At 37.1% G+C, this 24,356-nt stretch overlaps 1 protein-coding gene across 5 annotated transcripts in view; it reads left to right on the forward strand.

Annotated features, from left to right (window-relative positions):
* LOC121323395 (anion exchange protein 3-like) overlaps positions 1-22,383 on the forward strand; it is an 83,928-nt gene extending 61,545 nt beyond the window's left edge. For 2 of the 5 annotated variants that reach the window (XM_041264436.1, XM_041264437.1), the window contains exons 10-24: positions 632-772; positions 1,795-1,966; positions 2,856-2,955; positions 3,380-3,564; positions 4,249-4,465; positions 5,758-5,970; positions 10,071-10,219; positions 10,745-10,939; positions 11,491-11,703; positions 12,532-12,621; positions 13,643-13,809; positions 14,701-14,954; positions 16,291-16,460; positions 19,228-19,401; positions 20,604-22,383. In XM_041264436.1, coding sequence (XP_041120370.1) covers positions 632-772; positions 1,795-1,966; positions 2,856-2,955; positions 3,380-3,564; positions 4,249-4,465; positions 5,758-5,970; positions 10,071-10,219; positions 10,745-10,939; positions 11,491-11,703; positions 12,532-12,621; positions 13,643-13,809; positions 14,701-14,954; positions 16,291-16,460; positions 19,228-19,401; positions 20,604-20,681 — 2,518 coding nt within the window. In that variant the 3' untranslated portion in view covers positions 20,682-22,383. Of the gene's footprint in view, positions 1-631; positions 773-1,794; positions 1,967-2,855; positions 2,956-3,379; positions 3,565-4,248; positions 4,466-5,757; positions 5,971-10,070; positions 10,220-10,744; positions 10,940-11,490; positions 11,704-12,531; positions 12,622-13,642; positions 13,810-14,700; positions 14,955-15,384; positions 15,445-16,290; positions 16,461-19,227; positions 19,402-20,603 lie in introns of those variants that run through there. The other 3 variants (XM_041264438.1, XM_041264439.1, XM_041264440.1) reach the window with 3 other exon arrangements.
* Positions 22,384-24,356: the final 1,973 nt, after the last annotated feature.

Here is a 24,356-nt window from a genome sequence, read left to right on the forward strand (position 1 = left end):
AAATGCTCCTGTATTGTTGTGGCAAAGAATGAAGTACAGTAGAAACAGCAAAACCTTTACAGTCACCTTAATAAACGACCTGTTTTTACCAGGCAGTAAACTCAAAGGGTTTAGTGTTTTCAATTCATATAAAGAAAGAGGCATCTTGAATAAGCAGCCACTTCTGTTCTGTCCCTTTGGTGGCTGGTTATTTAAGGTTTCACAGTGGAATCATTTTCAAAATCATGAAGTTAAGGTCACCCACCATTTAGTGCAGTATTTGGGCCATTAACTAATATTAATGTAATAGCCATGATACTAGAGGCATATGTCATTGTACCTATTGTGAATTATTGAGATCAAGTTGAAAGCACTTTTATACATTACAGAAATAAATATAGTAAAATCGTATTGTAAAACACATTTCTATATTATTGTCATCAAACTGGTCTTGGTTCCATAAACCATTAGTAGAGTCGGCAGTACGTTTGTACAATGTAAAATATGCTACACTTCCTGGATATTCTTTAGTTGTTGTCAGAGTCTGGTTCATAATATACTTAGCATGGGAATGGGAAATTTGATTTTTTTTCTAATTGCTGATGGTCAAAGTAACCAAAAGATGAGATTGACTAAGATTCATTTTTTTCAGACTCCCTCAAACCAGTATCCTAGCAGCTCTTCTGGACTTACCTGTAAAGTCAGAATGGTATCAACTTCAAAAACTAACATCCCCTATCTTGCATGTTTCTCCTGAAAAGAAAGAGACATTGCAGACGAGGATGTGGACAATGTAATACATATTTAATACAAATGGAAAAAGGACTAATCACTAAAAATGTAAAAACTATTAACAACTGATGATGTTGAACCAGAACAATAATGATCTGTAACGCCCTGTGTGTTTGTGTGTGTTGTGAGTCTACAAAAAAACAAGGCAACTTCCGCTGAGGCAAACAAGTTGATTGTGGCATTTTCTCACAATTAAATTTATGTGATGTTGTTCTTTGACTACAAGGAGAACAGTGCTAGAAAAGGTCCTAGTAGCTTGAGAATTTGCCAGAAAAGGTGTCATGGCCTTTAAAGGCAAACACGGGTACTAAAAACATTGTACCCAAACTGATTTTCCAACATGTTCTTCAATTAAAAAATAGGAGTTAATTAAAGACTAGAGTAAATATGCTGTATGCGTTGAAGATATGCCTTCAGCACAAGGCTTCTTTGAATGGGTCCATGATATTCAAAGCTCATATTAGCAGGCCTGAGAGCACTCCTCTGACATTAGTGCATTAATAATGCTATACTCACTAGCCTACTATATGCAAATTGTATTTATTAACAGAGAACTGTGCATTTGCCATCCCTGCATTTCTTCATGCTTTTAAAAGGTAAAAAAATCCCTGCTAAAAACCCCTGTTAATGTCAGTTATACAGCAGCATGGTTCTCAGTGCTATAATGACAACTCTATACAGAAAAATCACTACACTGATTATTTACTGAACTCAGTATATTGAACTTGTTTCAGTATATTACTTCTGTATATTATCAGTACATTTTCTTCATAAAGTGGGTTATTATGATTATCCAGTGTATGGAATTGATAATTAGCTCTTTGAAATTATTTAATTTGGTACTACTGTGGAGGACAGATTTTGTAATAAATGTGTTCAGACACAAACAATTCTGCAGATTACACAATAATCCCCACTTCACATGGCATTGCCAGACACACAGCTCTTATCTTCTGGTGGATTTCTATATGAGACTAAAGAACCGACTGCTCTAAATAATGCAACCTGTTTCTTCTATTTTAGCCACCCCAATGATGAGAAAGATGGGTTCTTCCCACGGAACTCCTCTGCCACTAGCATGGGTTCGGTGATGGCCAGTCACCACCACAACCACAACCACACCACAGACACATGTCTCCCCCTAGTGGGGGAGGAGAAAATTGAACTGCATGACACCAAATCACAGGATTCAGAAGTAGGTTTACATTACAGTACTGTTTACACTGGCATATCAGTATTTGGCATATATGTAGTATTTTATTAGTAGTTTATTTGTGTTATAGAAAATTACACCTAGAAAAACAAACAGTCAATTCAGAAAACAAAAAATATACAATAGTGTGCATTATTGCTTATATAAGGCATTTTCTTACAAAAATATGAATAATATACCATAATGTAAAAAAAAAAAGGATAAATAAAAACATTTTGAGGTTAGATAATAACTTACCGTTTGAACCTGATTTTCTAAGTTGGAGATAGGTGGAACCTCTAAATTATGTATTGTTCTGAAAATATAAATGAATTGAAATAGCTCCATTCCCCATTATATTAAAGGTGTATTAACCAACATTTTTAAGTCCATTTTCTCACATCTTATTAGCATTAGCAATACTGGTCTCTTCTCGTGAAGAACTTTTGGTTCTTTCCTTGTATTCTGCACTTGAATTTGGAATATTCAGATTCATACCACAAGCGTGGGTATATCTAGCGTAGGATACATTTTTGTTATTCCACTTAAGTTATTGAATTAAGTTAAGGAATTAATTGGAATAACATGCTTACCGGGACAAGCTTCAAATATGTCTTTGCTTACGTTCAAATCCTGACTGAGCTCAAGGTTCTGTATAAAAAAACAGCTGCAAAGAGTCTATAAACAGGGTTCGAAATTAAGCCGCGTCAAAGCAGTCTGTTTAAAATGAAAGTAAAGATCCACCAGGTAAAATAGTGCTTGAATTAATTGACCATTTTTTTTTACACATTTTATTGCTGTTAATTCAACAAATATATACTTATATAAAAAGAATATTGAATAATAAAGTTTTTTATTTTCCTTACGTACGTTTGTTTTTCTCCGTGTGAAGAAATCTGTGCACCGTCACAATGGGGAGGGACACTGGAACAAATCAGTGAAACTCCTGGAGAAGATTCCTGAGGGGGCTGAAGCTACTGTAGTTTTAGTCGGTAAGGAGTCTGACGTCTGTTCTTAAGAATCTACACATCAGCTTTTTACCGTTTTGGTTTGTTTTTAACTATTTTTATTTTTTGTTTAGTTATTTGAGACTTTCCAAACCATCTTCTACAACTGTAATTACGTTGTTTTGCATAGAACTCCACACAAACACACGCCGCTACAAGGCAAATCTGGAAAACAAATCTGCTGTTACGCTTGATGCATCATTTATCATGAGATTGTGCTGCAACTGCAGCCACACACATAAGCATAATGTTACTCTTGGATAGCTCAGTGGAATTTCTTCTTGTTGACATGGTTCTTAAAGTGTAATGATTGACCTTAATTTTGCAACATAGAAGATGTGGCCTCAGTGTAGATTAGATTCTCATTCAATTCTGCATCTTGGGAAAACTGTGTTTGTATGGATTGCAGGCTGTGTGGACTTTCTTGAGCAGCCGGCCATGGCATTTGTCCGTCTGAACGAGGCGGTATTCCTTGAATCTGTCCTGGAGGTTCCAGTCCCTGTCCGCTTCCTCTTTGTGCTGCTGGGGCCGAGCCAGTCCAACATCGACTACCATGAAATTGGGCGATCCATCTCCACTCTAATGTCTGACAAGGTACCCATTGATCTCTACTTCTTGTTCTAAAATGGATTTTAAAAAATGTTGGTGCTTGTAAATGTGGTGCTCATCCTAAAAAAAGACAATGGGCAGTGCAGACGGGCCATTAGAGCGTTCCCTCATATCCGTCAGTCCCAGCCTGAACATCACCATTCAGTCCTGGGTGGCTTGATTTAAGTGCATTAAATTGCTTTTTTGCACAAACCTTTAACTCAAGAAACACTTAGAGGAAAACTAAAGAGAAATGTAACTTCAACTGGTCGTTGGACCTCTGCCAGTTATGCCTAATTGTGTGGTGGTTTTGTGATGTGGAAGAATCTTTACTGGAGGATAGGCTGAGACTCATTTAATCTGTGGTCATAACTGGATTCCAACCCAGGCCTCTAGAGGTGACTGGATTGACACATTTGCATTTTATTTTTGAATCTTAGATATTTGGTGGTTAGAAATGGACTTATATAGGTGTATACTTAGTATAGGTATATAACATGTAACGGCTTTTACACAACATAATCATCAACATCCAACTAATAGCACGCCCAATATTTTGCAATGCTCAGACTACTGCGTATTAAGAAAAAAAGTATTGTTTGTCTATTAGTGAAAGTCCCAGCAGTATTAAGATCCTCTTCTGTCAAGATCAGTGGACTAGAGCTGTCTGACTTTGTGTGTTTCTCCCAGCACTTCCACAAGGCAGCGTACTCTGCCGACGATCGGCAGGACCTCCTGAATGCCATCAACGAGTTCCTGGACTGCAGCATCGTCATCCCTCCCTCCGAGGTGGAGGGCAAGGACCTGCTCAAGTCAGTCGCCTCCTTCCAGAAAGAGATGCTGCGCAAGAGGAAAGAGAGGGAGAATAAGAAGTCCGGGAATGTGGGAACTGTCCCTGTGATGAAAGGTGAGGTTGCCTTCTTTGATCTCATGCAGTGGTAACCACAGAGTCTTGAGTTTAACATATAATACCAGTTTAACTAATATTTCCCTATAAAATCCTATTATTAATTCTATGATTACAGGCTACTACTGACGACAGTACTATACTGTAATCCCTATTGTGACGACAGTACTATCCTGTAATCCCTGTTATGATGACAGACCATGCCAGTAAACAAAACAACGAAGACAGAGAGTAAGAAAATAACGATAATGATACAGTCTCTGTTGCAGCGCCACCCAAAGGCCATTCACACAAAACTAAGTTACAGCCTCCAGAGCATTTCTGGGCATAACTCTATTTTTAACAACTCAAAAGTCAGCGTGAAATTTTATGAATCTCGTGTTAACCAAAAGAAAAAGCCAAGATTCTAACCGACAGCGCCTAATTATTTAAAAAAAAAAAAGTAGTTTGTGATTTTTAATAAAGAAAAGATTTGTTTAATTTTATCTGTGTGTGTTTCTTTTTTCTTTTATGCTGGTATTATGCAAAATAACATACAAGGTACTGTACATAAATCAAAGAGTAAAAATCCACCTCGGAGTTCCATGACATCTCAGGAGGACTGGGCTTGCGGCCTCGTCCTTTGTGACATCACGGAACTCCTTGGTGGCTTTTTAATGTCAGATTATGTACAGTAGTTTGTACTTTATTCTCTGTATTATAGTCAATATTTGGTATTTAGTTTATATAACATTTCCTGGGAATTTAATTTATAAACAAATATATTTATATGAAAATTGGTGAAAAAAAGTGACAATTGTTAATTTCCCAGGTTATATTTGAGGACGATTGGAAAAACAGCTCACCTTTGAATTTAAACCATATAAACTTAACCTATATCAGTGCTTAAATTCAGTACAGTGTGTTAAGCAGACCCCCTTATACAGTGATACCAAAACTAGTTTTTTATTTACATCAATGTATCTACTGAATGTAAAGTCATTGGTTTTCTTGGTGTATTTTCACATGCTTGAGAGACACATTTTGGGTAAAAAAAATCGGTAAATACCAATAAAGGAGAATAAAGGACATCGATTATAGTATAAGTTGTACATTTCTTATTGTACCTTGTAATAATTGTGGTACAATAGTAACGCGTTGATTTTGTAATCAAAATCATTTTGAATCTATGACTAAACAGGTGTGCCTTACACTGCACACAGAGCCAAGAAAGCACAAGAGCATGACATATACTGTATATCCTTAATTTAATGTGGGGTAAAGGCGTGAGTCTATTGCATTTGGTGTTGTAGAAGTAAATGAGGAGGAACAGCGGGAGGAGGTAGAGGACGACCCTCTGAAGCGCACTGGGATCCTATTTGGGGGGCTGGTGAAGGATATCAAACGGCGCTACCCCCGGTACCTGAGTGATCTGCGAGACGTGCTTCACACACAGTGCCTGGCTGCCGTCGTCTTCATCTACTTCGCTGCTCTCTCGCCTGCCATCACCTTCGGAGGGCTGCTGGGTAAGCAACTCTATTTACCAAACATCCGATTCATGCCCACGTTCCATAAAATATGCCACGGAAAAAAAATTGTACAAAGCCTGGCAGCTCAAATATATATTACCCACATTTTTTAATGGAAGACATGCTTTTTCTAATTGTTCTGTCTTTTGTTTGCTAATGTGGTTATATCTTGTACAAATTATTACACTGTTTCAACAAATCAAAAGGCAACAAATGTCTAATTATACAATAGGTGTGTAGGTCTTTTGTTGTAAAGAGATTTTCTGGATGCTCAAACTAAGAGAAAGGATGCATTTTATAACAAGAACCCTACACACAATGTGATAACTTTTAATAAATCCCCTAAACAAAGCTAGTACTTAGGAATTGCTATTAGAGACACATTAAAAAAGAGTTTTGGATGACTTCTGTAGACAGGATAGAACATAGTGGAATTTTGACAAATCAATAACATGATTGGGGTTGATTCATTATACATTTTCAGTGGCATCAGGGTAGCATTAAAAAAAATGCAATTGTTTTGTACTAAGGGGCAATGGTAGCTCAAGTTAAGCTACATTACAATATATAAGCCATTGGTAAAGTGGTATCACAGAGGTAACATTTTAATTCTTTGATACACCAAACACTAACAGTTAACAGATTCAATATGAGACTATCAAGAATGGTTCAGCTAATGCCTTAATGAGGGAAAAACTAATGGAAATGCTATGATTTCATTGGTCGCTTTCAGCAAGATGTTTAAAAAATAATCATGGTCTAACTCTCAAGTCAAGACAGAAGCATTTGAACTTCATCAAAAAAAAACAATATAGGATACAATTACCGGTATGGTTTGTTTAGTCATTTTCGAAGTGAAACATTTATACTGTAGTTTGTGTTTGTATACAGTATGTGTTCAAATTCAAATTCCAGATTATTAAATGACTGCTTTCTGTGAGCTGGATATCCTGTCAGTACAAAAACAATGAAGATGGTTAGTTATCACTGTAATTTTGCAGTTTCCCATCCTTTAAAAACTTTATCAAATGTATTTGTGCATAGGGAGCTAGAGCTGAGAACCAGGTAAAGTTTGCAAACTGTGTCTATTAATTTGGTTATTATCCTGCATTAAACATCCATGAAACATTATTCTGAAATAACATGTACAATCTATATCCACTGTATACAAATTAGATAACTTTTAAGCACACAATGGGGTCTATTAAACTAATCTAAACGATGGCGGATCTAAATAATTTTTAATCACTAAACCAGCGGATACACACAGACAGGGGTCCTGTGTTATTATCCGATGCATTAGCTACCTGTTTGTCTGGTTACCTTTCCAACACACACACACACACACACACACACACACACACACACACACACACACACACAAAATTATATAAAATATAATTTCTACTAAGTACAAGTTGTACTACTTAGAATTTGTATTTGTGTGTGTGTGTGTGTGTGTGTGGGCAGGTATTACTATCAATGTGGGGACAAAATTTGAGAAAATGTGCCCACAAAGATAGTATCTCCTGGAGAAACAACATTGTGGGGACATCCCCACTTTGTAAAACACCTTTTTAAGAACTAAATATGCCTTTAAAAAAATAAAATAAAATAGCAAAATTCAGGTTGTTGTTGACTTACCCCCCTTGTGGAGTTTTGTGGAGTTAGAAATAGTAAATAAAAATATAGTGAGAGTCAATGAGAAGTCCCAAGTATAGGAATACAAACGTGTGTGTGTGTGTGTGTGTGTGTGTGTGTGTGTGTGTGTGTGTGTGTGTGTGTTTGTGGAACGTCTAAAGTTAAATTTCATTAACACTAGAACCGTCTTTTACAGTACATGTTTTTATTTTGAATTTATCAGAAAACTTGAAATCTGCAGGCTGCAGCAGCTCAACCTGGATTCTGTGCTGCGAGTGACACACACACACACACAAGAGAAATCATGTTACTTTCGTTTTAGATTAAAAACAACTTTTGATTTTACAGTTTTATATGTATATAAACCTGTTTACACCTGTTTACAGACTAGTTTCTTTTGAAATGTTTCTTTTATTATAGTTTTTCATTTTTGAAGTAGTGCTTTATATGTGGTAAGTTAAAAAATAACCGCTTTTCGGTTTAATTGTTTATTACATACAGCGTTTCGGCTGCAGATGTTTGATATGATGTGCTTGAATAAAACTTATGAGTTGTATCTGATTGTTTGTCTTTCATTTTAAAATTGATGATGTTAAAAATGTACCATGATAATGACTGCCGTCGTTATTAAGAGTATAACCACGACGGTTCTAGTGTTGATAGTCCATAAATGTACAGTGTGTGTGTGTGTGTGTGTGTGTGTGTGTGTGTGTGTGTGTGGGTGGGGGGGGGGGTATATTTTGTACATCCTTTCTGCTGGAGATTACATGAGATTACGTCAGAAGAACGGGATTTTGACTGCTGAAATGAGCCACAAGCACAATTCCTGCTCTGGTTTACGTGGGTTTTTACAGCTGTTTTTATCATGAGAAAGTGATTGACCCTGCCCTTAAGGTCGCACTGCTAAAAGGACATCCTTTTGTTGACAACGTCACACAGTCATGTGGAGTCATTTTCACATGCATGTAAACCAAGCCATAGTCTCTTGCAGCCTAAATAGTTTGACATCTTGAGTCTGCCAATTATGTCAAACTGTGCTGACAAAAAAAAAAAAAACAGAAACCCCTGGGGTATTTCAGCTGTAGAGGTTGCACAGAGGTTCAAAAAGTTAACATTTGAGTGTTAACTTCCTGGCATCTTATCATTTAAATAATATACCTAAGTGGTAGTAGTCATGTAGTCATGCCCTGTCTAGTCCTAACAATGGACAACAGCAATTAAATGTACTCCTTCCACCTGGCTGGAGGCTGTTTGGTTGCTTAAACAAACCTTTGGCAAGACACCTGGCAATTAACAACCCCATTCTCTTTAGCACAGTTCCACGTGTGTTTAAAAGTGCAGTCCTTCAGGATTTAAAACCTATTTTACTTTCATATAATTATAAACCTCAAAACCACACAGTGGTTTTCCACTGCAACATTCAGGCAGAGGGTTCTATTTTAAAGCAAACAGGCAAAGGCATATTTTCTGTGAGGAATAAAACGACTGTAATGGAAGAAAACTATCAAGAAAGTACTTACCGGGAGAGTAGTTTATTGCCAAATAAAATTCACTTTATTTTTAAGCTGGGATACATGTCGCTGCTCCTACAGTGATATACCTGGGACTTGTATCTAAACAGGGCTCTGTTGTTTAATTAGCATGTCTGCCATTTTCACTGCTTCCTTTTACTGACTCCATTGTCATCATTTCAGGTAACAAATAGACACAATATTTAATAGGAACAGACTGTAAATACAAGAGAGAATGGAGTGCAGTTAAACAACAGTATATACTGCAGTGAAAAAGAATATTGGACATCTTGCCTTGTCTTAGTAAGACTATCGCCCATTATTTGAGTGATCAGACGCTCTAGTATGCATATTTTACACAAGATGGGCCTGTCACTCCACCAGAACTGCTCTTAACAAGTACCATATACATGCTCTGCTTTATCAGTTTATGACTGTTATGTGGTTTCCAGTTAGTGGATTTCCTGTAATTTTATGTAGCACAGACTCCAGGTGCTGGCAGATGTCTCAAGGGATGTTAATAAATTCAGTCAGTAATATTTCATGCATTTGGTACAGTGAAGTAGGATCATGATGATGAATGTTTGTGGTGGCCTCGGAAGACGGCCTGAAGTCTGTCATGCTCATCAAACCATTTCAGGAGTGATGGATTCTCTTTAAAGTTGCCATCATCATTAGCATAGAAGAGCAACAGTAATGGATGAACTTGATATGCAGCAATGCTTAAGTAAACAATGGCATTTGTTTGGCCTTTTAGATCAAGGTACCCAGGATATAACAGGAGAACATGTCCCACACCAGGGTGATGCCAAATACAGTCAATTAGACAGGTCTTCTAAAGTGACCAAGTAGTGTAACAATATAAGTGTGTTTATTCTGAAGTTTCAAGACTTCCAGAGGCCTTTGAGATCAAACTCTATGGGCTGTTGTGTTACTGTGTTCTAGGGGAGAAGACCGAAGGGATGATGGGTGTCTCAGAGTTGATCATCGCCACCTCCGCTTTAGGGGTGCTGTTCTCACTCCTTGCCGGCCAGCCTATGCTCATTATAGGCTTCTCTGGACCCCTCCTGGTCTTTGAGGAGGCTTTCTATAAGGTAGGCAATGAAGAGGTTTACATGTTAGTGCTTGTGAAAGGAATGGGAGTCCATCTGCATTACAAATCAGCTTGGTACGAGTATACCCTCAGTGTGAAGAATTTTAAATGTATTGTGTGCTTGACAAGACATGGTTTACATTATCAAAGCATACTGCCACTCCATTTTGTCACTTCAAAAGCTGTTTTTGTGACAGCTACCAAAATAATTCATCCACTGCTGTTCATCCGCTCCATTACTGAAAGTAATAATACACTAAGAAAAGTTCAAAAGAACAGTACTGATGTAAATCATTCTTACCAGAGACGGGTCCTGACATGGAATGCAAAAATATCAATGGAGCATTCTCAGAGCCATCTGCCATAATAGTTTTGTAGAAAGTCAAGTCAGCCTAAACAGTTAAAAGCAAAACTGTTTATTTTCTTTCAATTTCTTTTGTTGGATTAAACTGGAGTGCAAGCTAGAAGTTGTTTGTGAAACTGGCCCCAGGTGGAGTAACCCTAAACTCCACTGTATCCCACTCAGTTCTGCCAGGACCATGAGTTTGAGTACCTGACAGGCCGGGTTTGGATCGGGTTCTGGTTGATGATCATTGTGTTCATTATGGTGGCAGCAGAAGGGAGTTTCCTAGTGCGCTACATCTCTCCGTTCACGCAGGAGATCTTTGCCTTCCTCATCTCCCTCATCTTCATCTACGAAACTTTCTACAAGCTCTTCAAGGTAAAGTAACACTAAGTTCAAGATGCAGATTCTGCTTATTTAAATCTAGGATTGGCTGGGTGAAATAGGAACGATATACATGGACAAATACAGTAGTACAGCAGAGAGAGCGTGTGTAAGAATCTAATCGACCCCATGTGTTTTAAGGTACAAGGTAGACTTAAGGTTAATTTGAAGTCAGCATTCACATATTTCTCGAACCTCGCACTCAAATTTTTGCCAAACCCCATAACATTTATGAATTAAAGTATCAATTACATTTTTCAGGAAGTACTGCATGAGTGATTGAGTACTCGAACTCAACCCTACTAAAAACTAATTAATGTACAAAGCATACTTTAAAAACAGCGATTGTTAAATAGCTCAAGAATGGTCCTCATTATTGTATTCACCCAACACTTTATTAACAAATAACTAAACATTTTTTTTATTCTATCAAATAAAATTGGTTTCATTTTTTTTTTAAATATATAAACAGAATATATAAACAGAAGAGCCTGTCCATGCTTGAAGAACAATTTTTATTAGATGAAGATCTGTCCTTGTTTCAGGTGTTTTACGATCACCCTTTGCTGAAGTCTTACCCTCCCTACACTGAGCCAGGCCTGGAATACATCAATCTGTCTGATGTGGCCAAGACCACGGAGTCATCAGTGGGCATGCAGCCCAACACAGCCCTGCTCTCCATGGTGCTCATGCTGGGAACCTTCTTCATCGCCTTCTTCTTGAGGAAGTTCAGGAATAGCAGGTTCCTGGGAGGCAAGGTGGGGGGAAACGTGCTCACAACAACAATGAATATTATCAACTTTTAAAGCTTTTTATTTTGTATTGAGACACCTCAAAATGCTGTACCTGTGGAACACAAAAACTACTGCTTTAAAACACAGTAAAACAGGCTAAACTATAATAAATAAAGACTTACACAATTAAAATAAAATGATAAAAAACATATCAGATTCTGAGTCCAAGATTTGCTTTGGAAATGATAAATAGAATTTAAGCACCTAGTTTAAAAAAGCACAGAATCCCTTGGTAGAAAGTCTAATTCTGTACTTTTGTACACCAATAAGCCAGGCTCCTGAGACCAAGGGCATGACTAGGGACATGAAATGAGCAGCAATAAAATATACATTTTAAATCAACTTTTTTTCTCACCTGAAGCCAACAGAGAGATTTCAAATAAACTGTATGCCAATCTTGTTCTGTAGTATGTGTCCTGTAACACTAGGTAACATAAATAAAACTAAAATTAGTAGTAGTGCAATCAGCAACCTCCTTATAACCTCCTTATCACAATAAATCGATGGATTGAAAACACTGTATTATACCAAAGCAAGAAGCACCAAAAAGGTATATACTTCAAAAAAGCCTTCAAATACAAATGAAAACATGCATGTGTAAGGAATATAATATATAGGCGATGCTACAAGTATTGCACCAGGTTGATCTATTGAATAACTAATGTTTATTTAATGTAAAATAAAAGCCACCACTATCAATAATAGATTAACTGTTACATCTCTAGGAATGTATAACTATATAAAATGCCTTTACCAACTGATTTATATGTTTGTAACTGATGTGTTTTCCAGGCCAGGAGAATAATTGGAGACTTTGGAATTCCTATTTCAATACTCTTGACAGTATTTATTGACTATGCCATTACAGATACCTACACACAGGTAACTATGTGTCTTTTCACACCCTGTTTCTACTCAATGACTTTGTAGTTTGAAAATAGCCCCCAGATTATATTGATACACTTCATAAAACCACCATTTGGCACAATGGGAATCTCTGCTCAACATAAAGGGCCAGGACTGAATGGCAGGGTGTGTACAGATCTGGTTTGAAGTACTTATGCAAAGCTTTGGGGAACTGTCATGACACGTGTTGACAATGTGCCCAACTAAATCAACACAATTTTTTGAATGCACTTCAAAATACAGGAAAATGACCAAGTACAGTGCCTATAGAAAGGCAACACCCCCTTTCAAAATGTTCACCTTCTGTGAACATATACATATATAATTTATCTACACATCCTACACATCTACACATCCTACCCCACAACTTCCAAGTGAAAAAAATGTTCTAAAAATCTGTAGAAAATTAATAAAAAAAAAAAAAAAACTGAAATAGCTTAGTTGGATAAGTGTCCACCCCCCTTGTAATAGCAACCCTAAATTAGCTCAGGTGTAACCAATCACCTTCAAAATCACACACCAAGTTAAGTGGCCTCCACCTGTGTTAAATTGTATTGATTCACATGATTTCAGGATAAATTCAGCAGTTCCTGTAGGTTCCCTCTGCTGGGTAGTGCATTTCAAAGCAAAGTCTCAACCATGAGCACCGAGGTGCTTTCAAAAGAACTCTGGGACAAAGTTGTTGAAAGACACAGACCAGGAGATGGGTATAAAAATATCAAAGGCCTTGAATATCCCTTGGAGCACGGTCAAGACGATCTAGTAACATTGTAGTTATCATTTTCTCATACTAACTAAGTGAATTTGCGAAGCAACCATTATAAAGATACATTCCCATTTTAAAATGAATCCCTTTTAAAATAACTTATTATATGGGTTTGATCCTGCAAAGTAACTTCAGTGAGAAGCGCTAATAAGTTATACGTTGGTTGTGTCCATGTCTGCATAATCTGCTGGCTACTTAACTCATTGTGTTTTTTGTTTTCTCTAATTACAGAAGCTAAATGTTCCCTCTGGATTCTCTGTTACGTCTCCTATGAAGCGAGGCTGGTTTATCCATCCTTTGGGGGATAAGCAGCCTTTCCCTATCTGGATGATGTTTGCATCTGCAATACCAGCCCTACTGGTGTTCATTCTCATCTTCATGGAAAGCCAGATTACCACGTGAGTCTATGCCTGCTGTACTATATAAAGTCCAGTGGAAAAGCAGTGGGATGCCAGAGGGTTATTTTCATTCTCATAATTTAATTTATTTATATTTTTCCAATTTAAAAAGCTAATGAAATGAATCCATACATCTCATCTGCACTTCTATTCCCAATGCCCCAGCAAATGTAATAATTTCATTGACAGGAACATTTTACTTTCATTCAATAGCAGCTACCAATAGTATTCAAGCCACGTATATTACTGTAGAACCTACCTCTCCTTGCAGTTAGGACAGTGCTTTGAGTTTACATCCTCCTCTCTAACTGCCACTTCATTTGTTAGCCTCGTCAGAGGGGTTGGTAGTTGAACCATAATAAAAGTCTACCACAGTAAATATACAGTTTTCCTATGCTTTTGCCATAGTTATACTAGGTACTTACCATAGTTACCATGGTTTCCCATCTTTTTCAATATACTTTACCACACCCTTCTGTGCTTTAAAGTGCTTACATATGTTATGTCATGCGTTCGCTGTGCTTTATTACACTCTACTGTGCTTTTACTAAACTAAACTGCCTTTGTGATGACAGTACAAATTTTGCATCCAGCTGCAAAACCTTTTTGAAACTAAGAACTTAGCACTTGTAAGAAAAATTGCCTGTGAGCTCAAAACAGGGTCCTAAAATGTGAAATACAGAGCTGGACAGGCTCTTTAGAACACTACGGGCCATATTTTCAAACTCCTGTTTTATGAAAGATGAAAATTCAACCTTAGTGTACAAAACTGAGAAACAAACATCAGAACAGATTTTTGTTTCATCAAAAAATAGGTGTTAAGTAACGCCTGAAGGAAATCCTTTGGAAATATTCCTCATAATACTGAAGCTATTTTCTGCTCCTGTTTAGCCTGATAGTGAGTAAGAAGGAGCGGAGACTGGCCAAAGGGTCTGGGTTCCACCTGGACTTGCTCCTGGTCGTGACCATGGGGGGGTTGTGCCCCCTCTTCGGCCTGCCCTGGCTGACTGCTGCTACTGTCCGCTCGATAACCCACGTCAATGCCCTGACCGTGATGAGTAAGGCCACAGCTCCTGGAGAGAAACCCAAGATCAGGGAGGTCAAAGAGCAGAGGATCACCGCCATGATGGTCGCAGTGCTTGTGGGTAAGAACCTCTTTTTAAAGCCTTTAATATCTTCCCCAACTCAACACGACACGACCATCATGATAGTAAAAATAGACATAATGAAACGTTCTTACCTTTGTATAAGTTAGTGATCAGCAGATGTGTCAGCCGCACGAAGAGCACAGCTTGTGGATTTCACTAACTCCACTGTGCAGAATAAATGTTTTTTTTTTTTTTTTATCTATGGGTAAATTTCTTCCTATGCATCGGAACGCTGGACATTTGCTAGGAAGTCGGGATTGTCCCGACCATATAGGGACTGTTGGCATGTATGCTTCTGACAATCCTTCATTGCTCATTTCTTGTAAAGATGCCAGCATATCTGAATTTTGTTCATCGCGGTTTTCTTTTGAAACCTCTCCAATCAATAATTTAATCATTTGTTATTTGCCTCATCTTGGTTTGAAAGGTTTTCAAGCTGTCTGGAAATGAGCAGCCATCGCACTGATGAAGCAGTGGAATTGGCTGGGTATGGGATTTGTAGTTTTTAATATGTGATTAACTGTGGGCAGTGGACACCAAAAATACACGTTTATTTTTTATAGTCAACCTTTAGGAATATCTAGTTGCACACGTCCACCTAAATTAAAATGTACCCAAGTATTTATTTAGTCTCATATGCAGAAACTGTCGGAATGCTTACATGTTAGTGCTTGTTCTGATTTGTCCTGAGATCCACCAAAAATCTTTACTATTGGCAACCACTGGTTTAAACCTTTCCTTTTGCTTTAGCGATTTCCATTTAGCCTTTGGTAATGCACCTGGTTAAGCACTGCTGCAGGGTGTGCAGAGTGAGGTATATAGTCAAGGGAGTGTGTCCTGACTGTGCAACGTTGTTGATCTTTGCTGGGGATTCCACAAGGAGCGTCACATTGGCTCTGGTGCTCCTGCATGTTAGGGAGGCAAAAACCAATTGGAACTGTTTCTCCTCACCAATCTTCAGTGTATCTTACTGGCCAGTTTCCCGGTAAGCTCAAAGCACAGAGCTTTTTGATATCTGCTGTAGAGCTCCTGTGTGTTAAGAGGTATAAAGAGGCAGTCAGCTTGGCCGTGTTATTGCTGTGTTGGTTAAAAGCACAATTGATCATTCTAAATGGGGGGAGAAAACAGGCAACTAAAAAAAATACAAAATCTCCAATTTGAAACAGGGTTATTATTATTTTACATGACCTTGACAACCCCCCCCCATACTAAATACTAAATATTTTCTAAAGTATTAAAACAGGGAGTCTTGTAATGAAGGTGCTTGGTATATTGTAACTGGTGGTAGAAATTGAATTAAATGAGTAACACCACCCATTTTATATCTCTGCAGGTCTGTCGATTGTCATGGCTGATATTCTGCGTCTGATTCCCCTGGCGGTCCTGTTTGGAATTTTCCTTTACATGGGGATCACCTCCCTCACTGGTATCCAACTGTACGAGCGAATGCTGCTCCTGGTCACTCCGTCAAAGCACCATCCAGACCATGTCTATGTCACCAAGGTACTGCTTACAAGATGAGCAGTTATAGAGAGTTACCTAAGCACTATACTAAACAGGCAATCAAAAGGCCTAATGTGCCAGCAGCTGACCAACATTTGATATTAAGATTCTAAAAGTAAAATTACACACTCATTTCAAGTAACTGTTTTAATGATAGAGATAAACTGTCAATATCTGAATGGCCAGGATAACAGGACAGAGGCTAGGCATGAATCAGTGACCACCCAGACCACAGTGAGCTTCTTAACCACTCAGCATTCTCATCTCATTGACGAGTTAAATTCCATTATAGCAGTGCGTCACACATCACTGCATATTACACTTATTGGAAATGGCTTCAGGGAACTAGGTAAATCCAAATAAATTCCTGAAATTCCACTTAATGTAAATCCAAGTTTTTAGCATTTGGCCGAATACCGAATCCATCTCAAAAGATTTGACCGAATACCGAACTGAATCTACAAAAACTGGAGGAAACTGTTGAATGGAAGTCAGACTGGCAGCTACTAACAAGGGATGTGCACAATTTATAGTTTTGAGCTTTTTAATTAACAGTATTTTTATTTTTTTAATACAACCTCTGGGCATGCAGAGTCATATTCCTGGTACCTCTAGTTAAAAATCTCATAAAATCTTTCTTTTTAAATTCTCAACACAGTTGTATCAAGTCTGTAAGTTCTTGCATGTGCTCCAAAGAGAGGCACTCTACTGTCGCGTTTGTAGCCTACTTTAAATTACTTCACGATTTCAGCTTGAGCGCCCAAGTAAGATGACACTGGCGGAAACTCCAATGTCATTTTTTATACACAAATAAGCTTATTTACGTCATGAACGATACAATCAACTTCTTACACTACTTGGTTTAATGATATGAATAGTACACAACAAAATAAGAAAGCTGATTAATTTCAACAAACAACGACAACAACTTTTTAATAAAAAAAATATATAGATTGTAGCCTACTTCAGTCGGAACATTATGCTATATTATATTAAACCAAAACAATAATAAAAGATAAAAAATAATAACAATCTGTTTTTCTCTTGCCTTTTTCAATGAATATAATTTAATTAACAGAGAATAAAAACATACTAAGATAACAACTACCTAACCTAAGTTTAATTAATCGTTTTTGTAATCTACCAGCGGCTTCTGTTGCATTCACATCGCTGATAATAGTGCAGACCGTGGGTCAAACCAATGTTCATGCTGGGGTGTGTTTTTTTTTTCTTAATCAATTTTGTCCTTCTGGAGTCCTCTGAATGCCTTTTAATGTGTTTTTTTTTTTTTAAACCGTTTAATTGCAAAACCATAGTAAAACATATATACAGGGTTTTTAAAAAAAAAATACGTATATATATATATATATATATATATAATTATTATTATGTGTCCTGCGTTTGCCTTTAATTATTTTTTCTGCACGTACTACTACTCTGTATATGATGTAGAATATGTGACTGTAAACATCTAACACTAGTACGTGCAATACTCATTCAAATAAACGTGTTATGATTTTGAATGTGCTGTTCTTTGTGATGGTATTATTGCCATTGCTTGCGCCCCGGCACCTCTTTCTTTACAAATTAAGCACTGCGAAATGGAAATATATCAGTGAATAAGATTTCTGTTTGAAATTGGTTACAAAAAATATATTTTTCTGTGCACCATTTTTTTAATTTTATTTTTATAACACATTGACAGACAGAGCAACAAAGCACAAAAGTCTACAACGGTTTGCTGTTACTATGTATTACAGGTTTACTGCGTAACTTTACTCCATGAAAAGTGTGATGTGAATGTGCTGTTGCATACTGGGCTATGTTTACATTCAGTAGGTGCGTGATGTGTTTAGTCCGTGCGCCATCAGTAATTTAGGGAGTTGAGAGCTGCAACAGAGTTTATCAAACATGTTTTTGTTATTAAATACGAAAGTTACGTTCAATATCGGATTTGTGTCATGATGGATGTATTAAAATTGATGTGTATCTAGGCAGATATAGGATTTGGATTTGGTTTACCGAATCCTAAGTATTAGGCCGAATCTGAGCCCTGCTCAAAAAGTGGGCATTCTAGCATTCCAAAAAGTAGGCATTTGGGATTTCGGGTATTCTGAAACTGAATCCTGGATTCGGTGCACCCCTAGTTTTTATTATCTGTTATTAGTATCTGGAGCACCTCTGTTCAGAATGTGTTTAACTTTCAGAAGCATGCACATAATGTTCTGAGGTTTTATCTCAAATCTCTAATTGCAATTACTGTGCAATTATACCTGTTGAATCATACCTCTGGTATACCTATTTTAAATTAAGTGTCAGAATATTCGAGAGTAAGTATAATTTTGACATTGTTTCAATTACTCAAATATTGTGAGCTCAGAAGGTGATCTGATCTATTTGCCTGCCATAGACATGAAACACACAGTCTTTGTATATGTAAGCCACATCACCATTTGGTGAACAGCTGTGTATTGTCAGCAATACAAAGTAAAACTACATTACTCTTGCTCTTCTATAAAGAAACTTTGACTGATCTAGCCTGTGTTACATATATCTATGTCAGACTATGAGAACTGAAGAACCACTCCTGAAGCTACTATACTTAGCTTTTGATCCTTTCACTCTGTCCTAAGACTCAAAGTTTGATTAAAAAGCACCATAAGGAAGTAACAGAGCTTGTAAAGTGGTGCTGTATTTTCTGATTGAATCTACCCCATGCTTCCATTTAAGGTAAGGTGAGGTTGTTGTGTTGTTTTGCTGCCCCCAGGTGAAGACTTGGCGAATGAACATGTTTACCTGTATCCAGCTGGGCTGTATCGTGGTTCTGTGGGTAGTGAAATCCACTGTGGCTTCCCTGGCTTTTCCCTTCGTCCTCATCATGACTGTCCCTCTCCGGCGCTTCATCCTCACTCGAATCTTCGAGGACAGGGAGCTGAAAGCTGTACGTTTCCTTTCATTTAAATAGAGCTCTTATAGGGGGTGAGGTGGGTCTTTATACTGGCACTGGGATATTAAATAGGTTGTCAGTTATGATTGAGAGTCATTTGGAAGTGATGACTTGTCGGGGCCTAGTCTATAGTGGACTGAAAAACACTATTACAATTGGTTCAACTTTACATGCTTATTAGGTCTATGTGGACTGAGGTTGACTAACTCCTAAGAAGGTGGTCCCTTCAGGGCAGGGTAGTTGGGACACATTCAATCCCTAGTGCTATCATTCCAGCATAAGTGAAAAAAATAGGTTTTCAAAATGAATAAAAATAAAATAATGATAAACACTATATATTTCCTTAATTAAATCTAAGGAGTCATTTAAAATTATATTTATTTCAACAGTTACTTCGGACAAGTTGTTGAGCCAGTGTCCAGTGCACACGTTTTATTGATATTTTTTCCAGCAATTAACCCTTCCATGTAACACAATTGCTACCTGTTATACAAAAAGTAATTCAGGGGGTGTTCCTCCCTCGGTTCTCACTAGAGGGCAGCATAAAGCATCATAACATCCACTAAGTGTAGCGGTTTATGGCCCTCGTCACCTGTCAAAATGGAAAAATTCATGCAGTGGTAACTTGTTTTCTTGAAACATAATCTGAAACATTTTAAATGTGATCATATTAGCTTGCCAGTTGCATTTCAGGCACTAAATGGTTAGGGATTTTGTGCTTTTGGTAACCTTAATTCTTTCAACGCAGGAGACCTGTATATATATCTGGGTAAAATAACTGACAAACCTACATGGCAGTTATATTGCAGACTAGGGATGTTAACTCCACTCAGCAGACAGACTGGTAAACCAGTCTCAGGTTTGCCCATACAGAACACGTTTATGATGATTTCAGTGCAAAACAGGAAAAAAAAAAACAAAACAAAAAACAATTATAATCCTAAAACTAATGAAACAACTTAAGACAACTTAAAAAAAATGGAATCAAATCAGCAATCAGCATTGTTTATTTCTGGTTTGACAACCTTTCTTGGATTCCTTCGTTTTCATTTTCTAAAAAAAAAAAAAAAAAAAAAAAAAAAAAAACAACATGCCAATAACCATTTGGTGTAAAACCCTGGCATACGAAACAAAGGAAGTAAGAACATGTATTCAAACCTCAGTTAGGACTGTTTGTTATTTTATTTTTTTTCCAGCTGGATTCTGACGATGGCTGTCCCAACTTCGATGAAGATGGTCAAGATGAATACAATGAGCTCCACATGCCAGTATAGACAAGGTGTGAGGAGCCACGGTGGAGAGGCACTGAAGGAAAGGAAGAGCAACGAACAAGATAAAAAAGAGTGTGTGTGTGTGTGAGAGAGAGAGAGAGAGAGAGAGAGAGAGAGAGAGAGAGAGAGAGAGAGAGAGAGATGGGCATGGAGGGTAAGGCAGTGTGTATGACCATGAAGCAAATATACATTGTATTTTTCAAAGGGAGACATAAAGTGTGAATTAGAGGGAAAGCAGGTAAAGTGACAGAAGATATTTTTTTAAATCCCACTCTGGTCTCCCTATATTAGCTCTGACAACTCATTAGGACATTGGGCTTGGGTGCAATGATGACAGTTGGGTGTATATAGAGGTCCTGTAAAACCATCCAGTTGGAGTCTCTGTCTTTTGAGCAAAGAAGAGATTTCTGGGTGATGGATTGTGGAGGATCCTCACTGGAAAAGCACTCAAACAGCAGAGTTTATACTGTAATTTATACTTTATATGTGTTGCAACAAAGGAAATATTACATGCTTTGGTAATACTTTGTTTATTTGGACACAATTACCATGCTACCTAACGGTTAGAATCGTTCCACTGTGAAAAATGACAAAAGTTGTACACCTGTATTTTCACTGTGCATTCAATTGGGAGTGCAGTTTTTATTGCAGATTAGTTTAATTGCACAGGTAAAACTGTCAAAAAATATTATCACTTTCATTGGGATTTCAAATCCTTTTACCCTTAAACAGCACTATGTAGCACAGTTTTGATAGCGCCACAAAGGGTACGATTGAGGGCATGGCACCAGGGGCCTGTTGCCAATTACTGATTTCGCCAAAGTTAGAATGATAACAGGAACATGAAATAACTTGCAAAGAGTGCATTTGGAGAACTGTTTTATGTTTATCCACTCAGAAGACGTACCTACTCAAACACTCAATGACCCCTGTAGTTATTGCTTTATTAAGATCAGCTTCACAAACATTTCAGCTAATGCCAGTAGCCAGTGCAGCAGTCCCTCATGTTAATCAGCTCTACTGTAAAGTTACCAAAATAATGCATTTTCACTGCAGTTAAACTGAATCAGATATAATCAAATATTTTGTGATTCATGTATTTCTAACTAGAGACTAGACTGTATATTGTTTGCCTGAAACATGTTTCAGAATTATTATATAACTTGCATGGTTTTATGATCATTTAAACAAAGTGTTACCATTGTTCTAATTCATATTAATAAGTTATTTTTATTTATTTTTTTAAGTACTGTGCATAGTTAGACGTGACAGTGCCAAAGCCTTTTTTTTTATTCACAAAGAGGTGATCTTTAAAATCACGTGGATCAGTTTTGGGGTTTCCTGATGCTGTTTTTTTGAAAATGCCATGTAAATAATAATGAACTCTATGGCAGAGGTTTTCCCACATTTAAATTGAAAAGAAACCCTTACAGTGAGCCCAAAAGCATGTCATTTGAGACCTTATTGCATTTGGAGGAGGAGGAATCGCTGGGGCTGTTCTTCTAAAACTTGCTGTGTGGGAATCGTCCTTCTGAAATTAAGATTGTTTGAGACTTGGACCCAGAATGTTTTATTAGAATACATACCTACAGTACATTTTGCCAGTAGAGATTAGAGTTAGCAAAGATCCCTTGACTTTAATAGCATTTTCACTACTTAATGTGTATTATTTTATCAAAAATGTATTTTACCAACGGTTCACAATGTATTTATTTTTTAAACGTACTATCCCCTATGATGTTTGCAATAATTATGAGTGTTTCTTATTGTGATTACTCAAATATTGTGTTTTTTCAGTTTTTGATCAGGCTGCTTTGATCAGCACCAGCCCCATCTAGTGAAGGGGAAGTGTATTGCGAGCAAAACAAAAGATATCTTGATCCAAAGTGACAGATCACTCGATGGAGCCGTCTATTATTTCATTAAATACAATTAGGCAAATCCAACCATGGTTACATACAGTATATGGCAGGCAGAACTCAGGTGAAAGCACAGTATTTTAGTAATTGCTGAGAACCACTCAGAATGAATGCAAACAACAGATTTACTGAACTTAGTAGAAATCATGTTTTAAAATTAAAATATATGTTTGGTAAACATAAGTTTCTTTCTCTTAGACTTGTATAGTGATTGGATGTTGGAAAATTGAATTGCTTTGTTAGCTAGAATCGTTTAATAGCAATCTTTATAAATGCAATATCCTGGTCAAGAGCTTTTGTAATTTTTAGTACTTGCTGTAGTTGTATCAATGTGTCCTTCTGGAGATTATCCCTGAACTAACTGCCTGTAACCCAACCTGTCTTCCTATTGATGCATCTTCCTGTTTCCATAAAAGACACAGCTTACAACAGCTTAAACAGCTGCACAGAAAAAAAAAAAACAACAACAAAAAACATGTACAACAACATGTCATACACAAGACAAAATGGAGACAGGAAGACAGGTCACATGGGGGGCATGACATTGTTATAGGAGCAGCCTTCAGTTGAATAATGTGGACATGCAGATACAAATCAGAAAACAGTTGAGTTTTTAAAGAGAGAAAACAACATTAAAAAGTCAGATTTTAAAAAAGTCAAGGGTTTATTGTCGGCACTATACTCCATAGCTATGTGTTTCAGTGTCACTACAGATGTTTTCATGTGCTGTACCAAAAAACAAAAAAACAGGCTTTCTAGATACATTTTCATATAAAAGAAAAACCTGAGGTAGTTGAAGTGTGAGAATTGATAGTAAACCTTAAATCAGGGTTCGATTCTCAGCAGAGAAAGCTGTATTTATAGCATTTTCGTACCCAGGTTTCTGTTTTGTCTTAACTGAAGACCGTACTGAACAGCTGCTTTTTTATATGGAGGCGAAAGTTTAGGGTACAGTGCTGGTGCCAATTAAAGGAAGATTTAAAACTATGCCTTACGTCTTCCATTTCTACATCTGCTGTAACAAGAGAATTAAAGGGAAGAGCCAGACCAAAAGAAACACAGTAAGCTGCATTGGAAGTGCATTCTACTGGAACAGTTATCTGCAGATTGGGCAAGATAGCAATGTACTGGAAACTATAAGGGAAATAGCTGCAGATACAGGCCAGAATTAAATGCAACATAACATAAGATGTATGTATCATAACATGTACGAAAGAGTCTGTCTGTGCCATTTTTTCTACGAGGACGCCTTAATAGTGATGTTATATTTGAAGCTTTGAGGAAACCTGTGTAATTGGTCGATTCAGTGACGTTTCTTTGTAATAGACCAATCACAGAGGTCTTTACATGAAAAGTCTACAACATATGACAGCATTTGGAGTAACTTTTTAATATTGGAGTAGTATATATATATATATATATATATATATATATATATATATATATATATATATATATATATATATATATTTTTTTTTTTTTTTTTTTTATTACCGTACCCAAGGTGAGGTAGCCGAAGATTAGTGCTAATCGGGCTTTGTGGGACCAGTCACAAATAGTACAGTTAAACAAATCTATAAAAATGGACAGGCCTCTGGCTTTCATGTGTAGCTCAATTTATTTTGCACAGACTACACTGCCGATTGTTACAATTTTGTAGGTACAGTATCGTGAAAAAGTGTTTGCCCCCTGACTGATTAGATGCATTTTTGCATATTTTTGACACTGAATGTTATCAGATTTTCAACCAAAATCAAAT

Source organism: Polyodon spathula, chromosome 11, assembly GCF_017654505.1.
Source record: "Polyodon spathula isolate WHYD16114869_AA chromosome 11, ASM1765450v1, whole genome shotgun sequence".
Lineage (NCBI taxonomy): Eukaryota > Metazoa > Chordata > Actinopteri > Acipenseriformes > Polyodontidae > Polyodon > Polyodon spathula.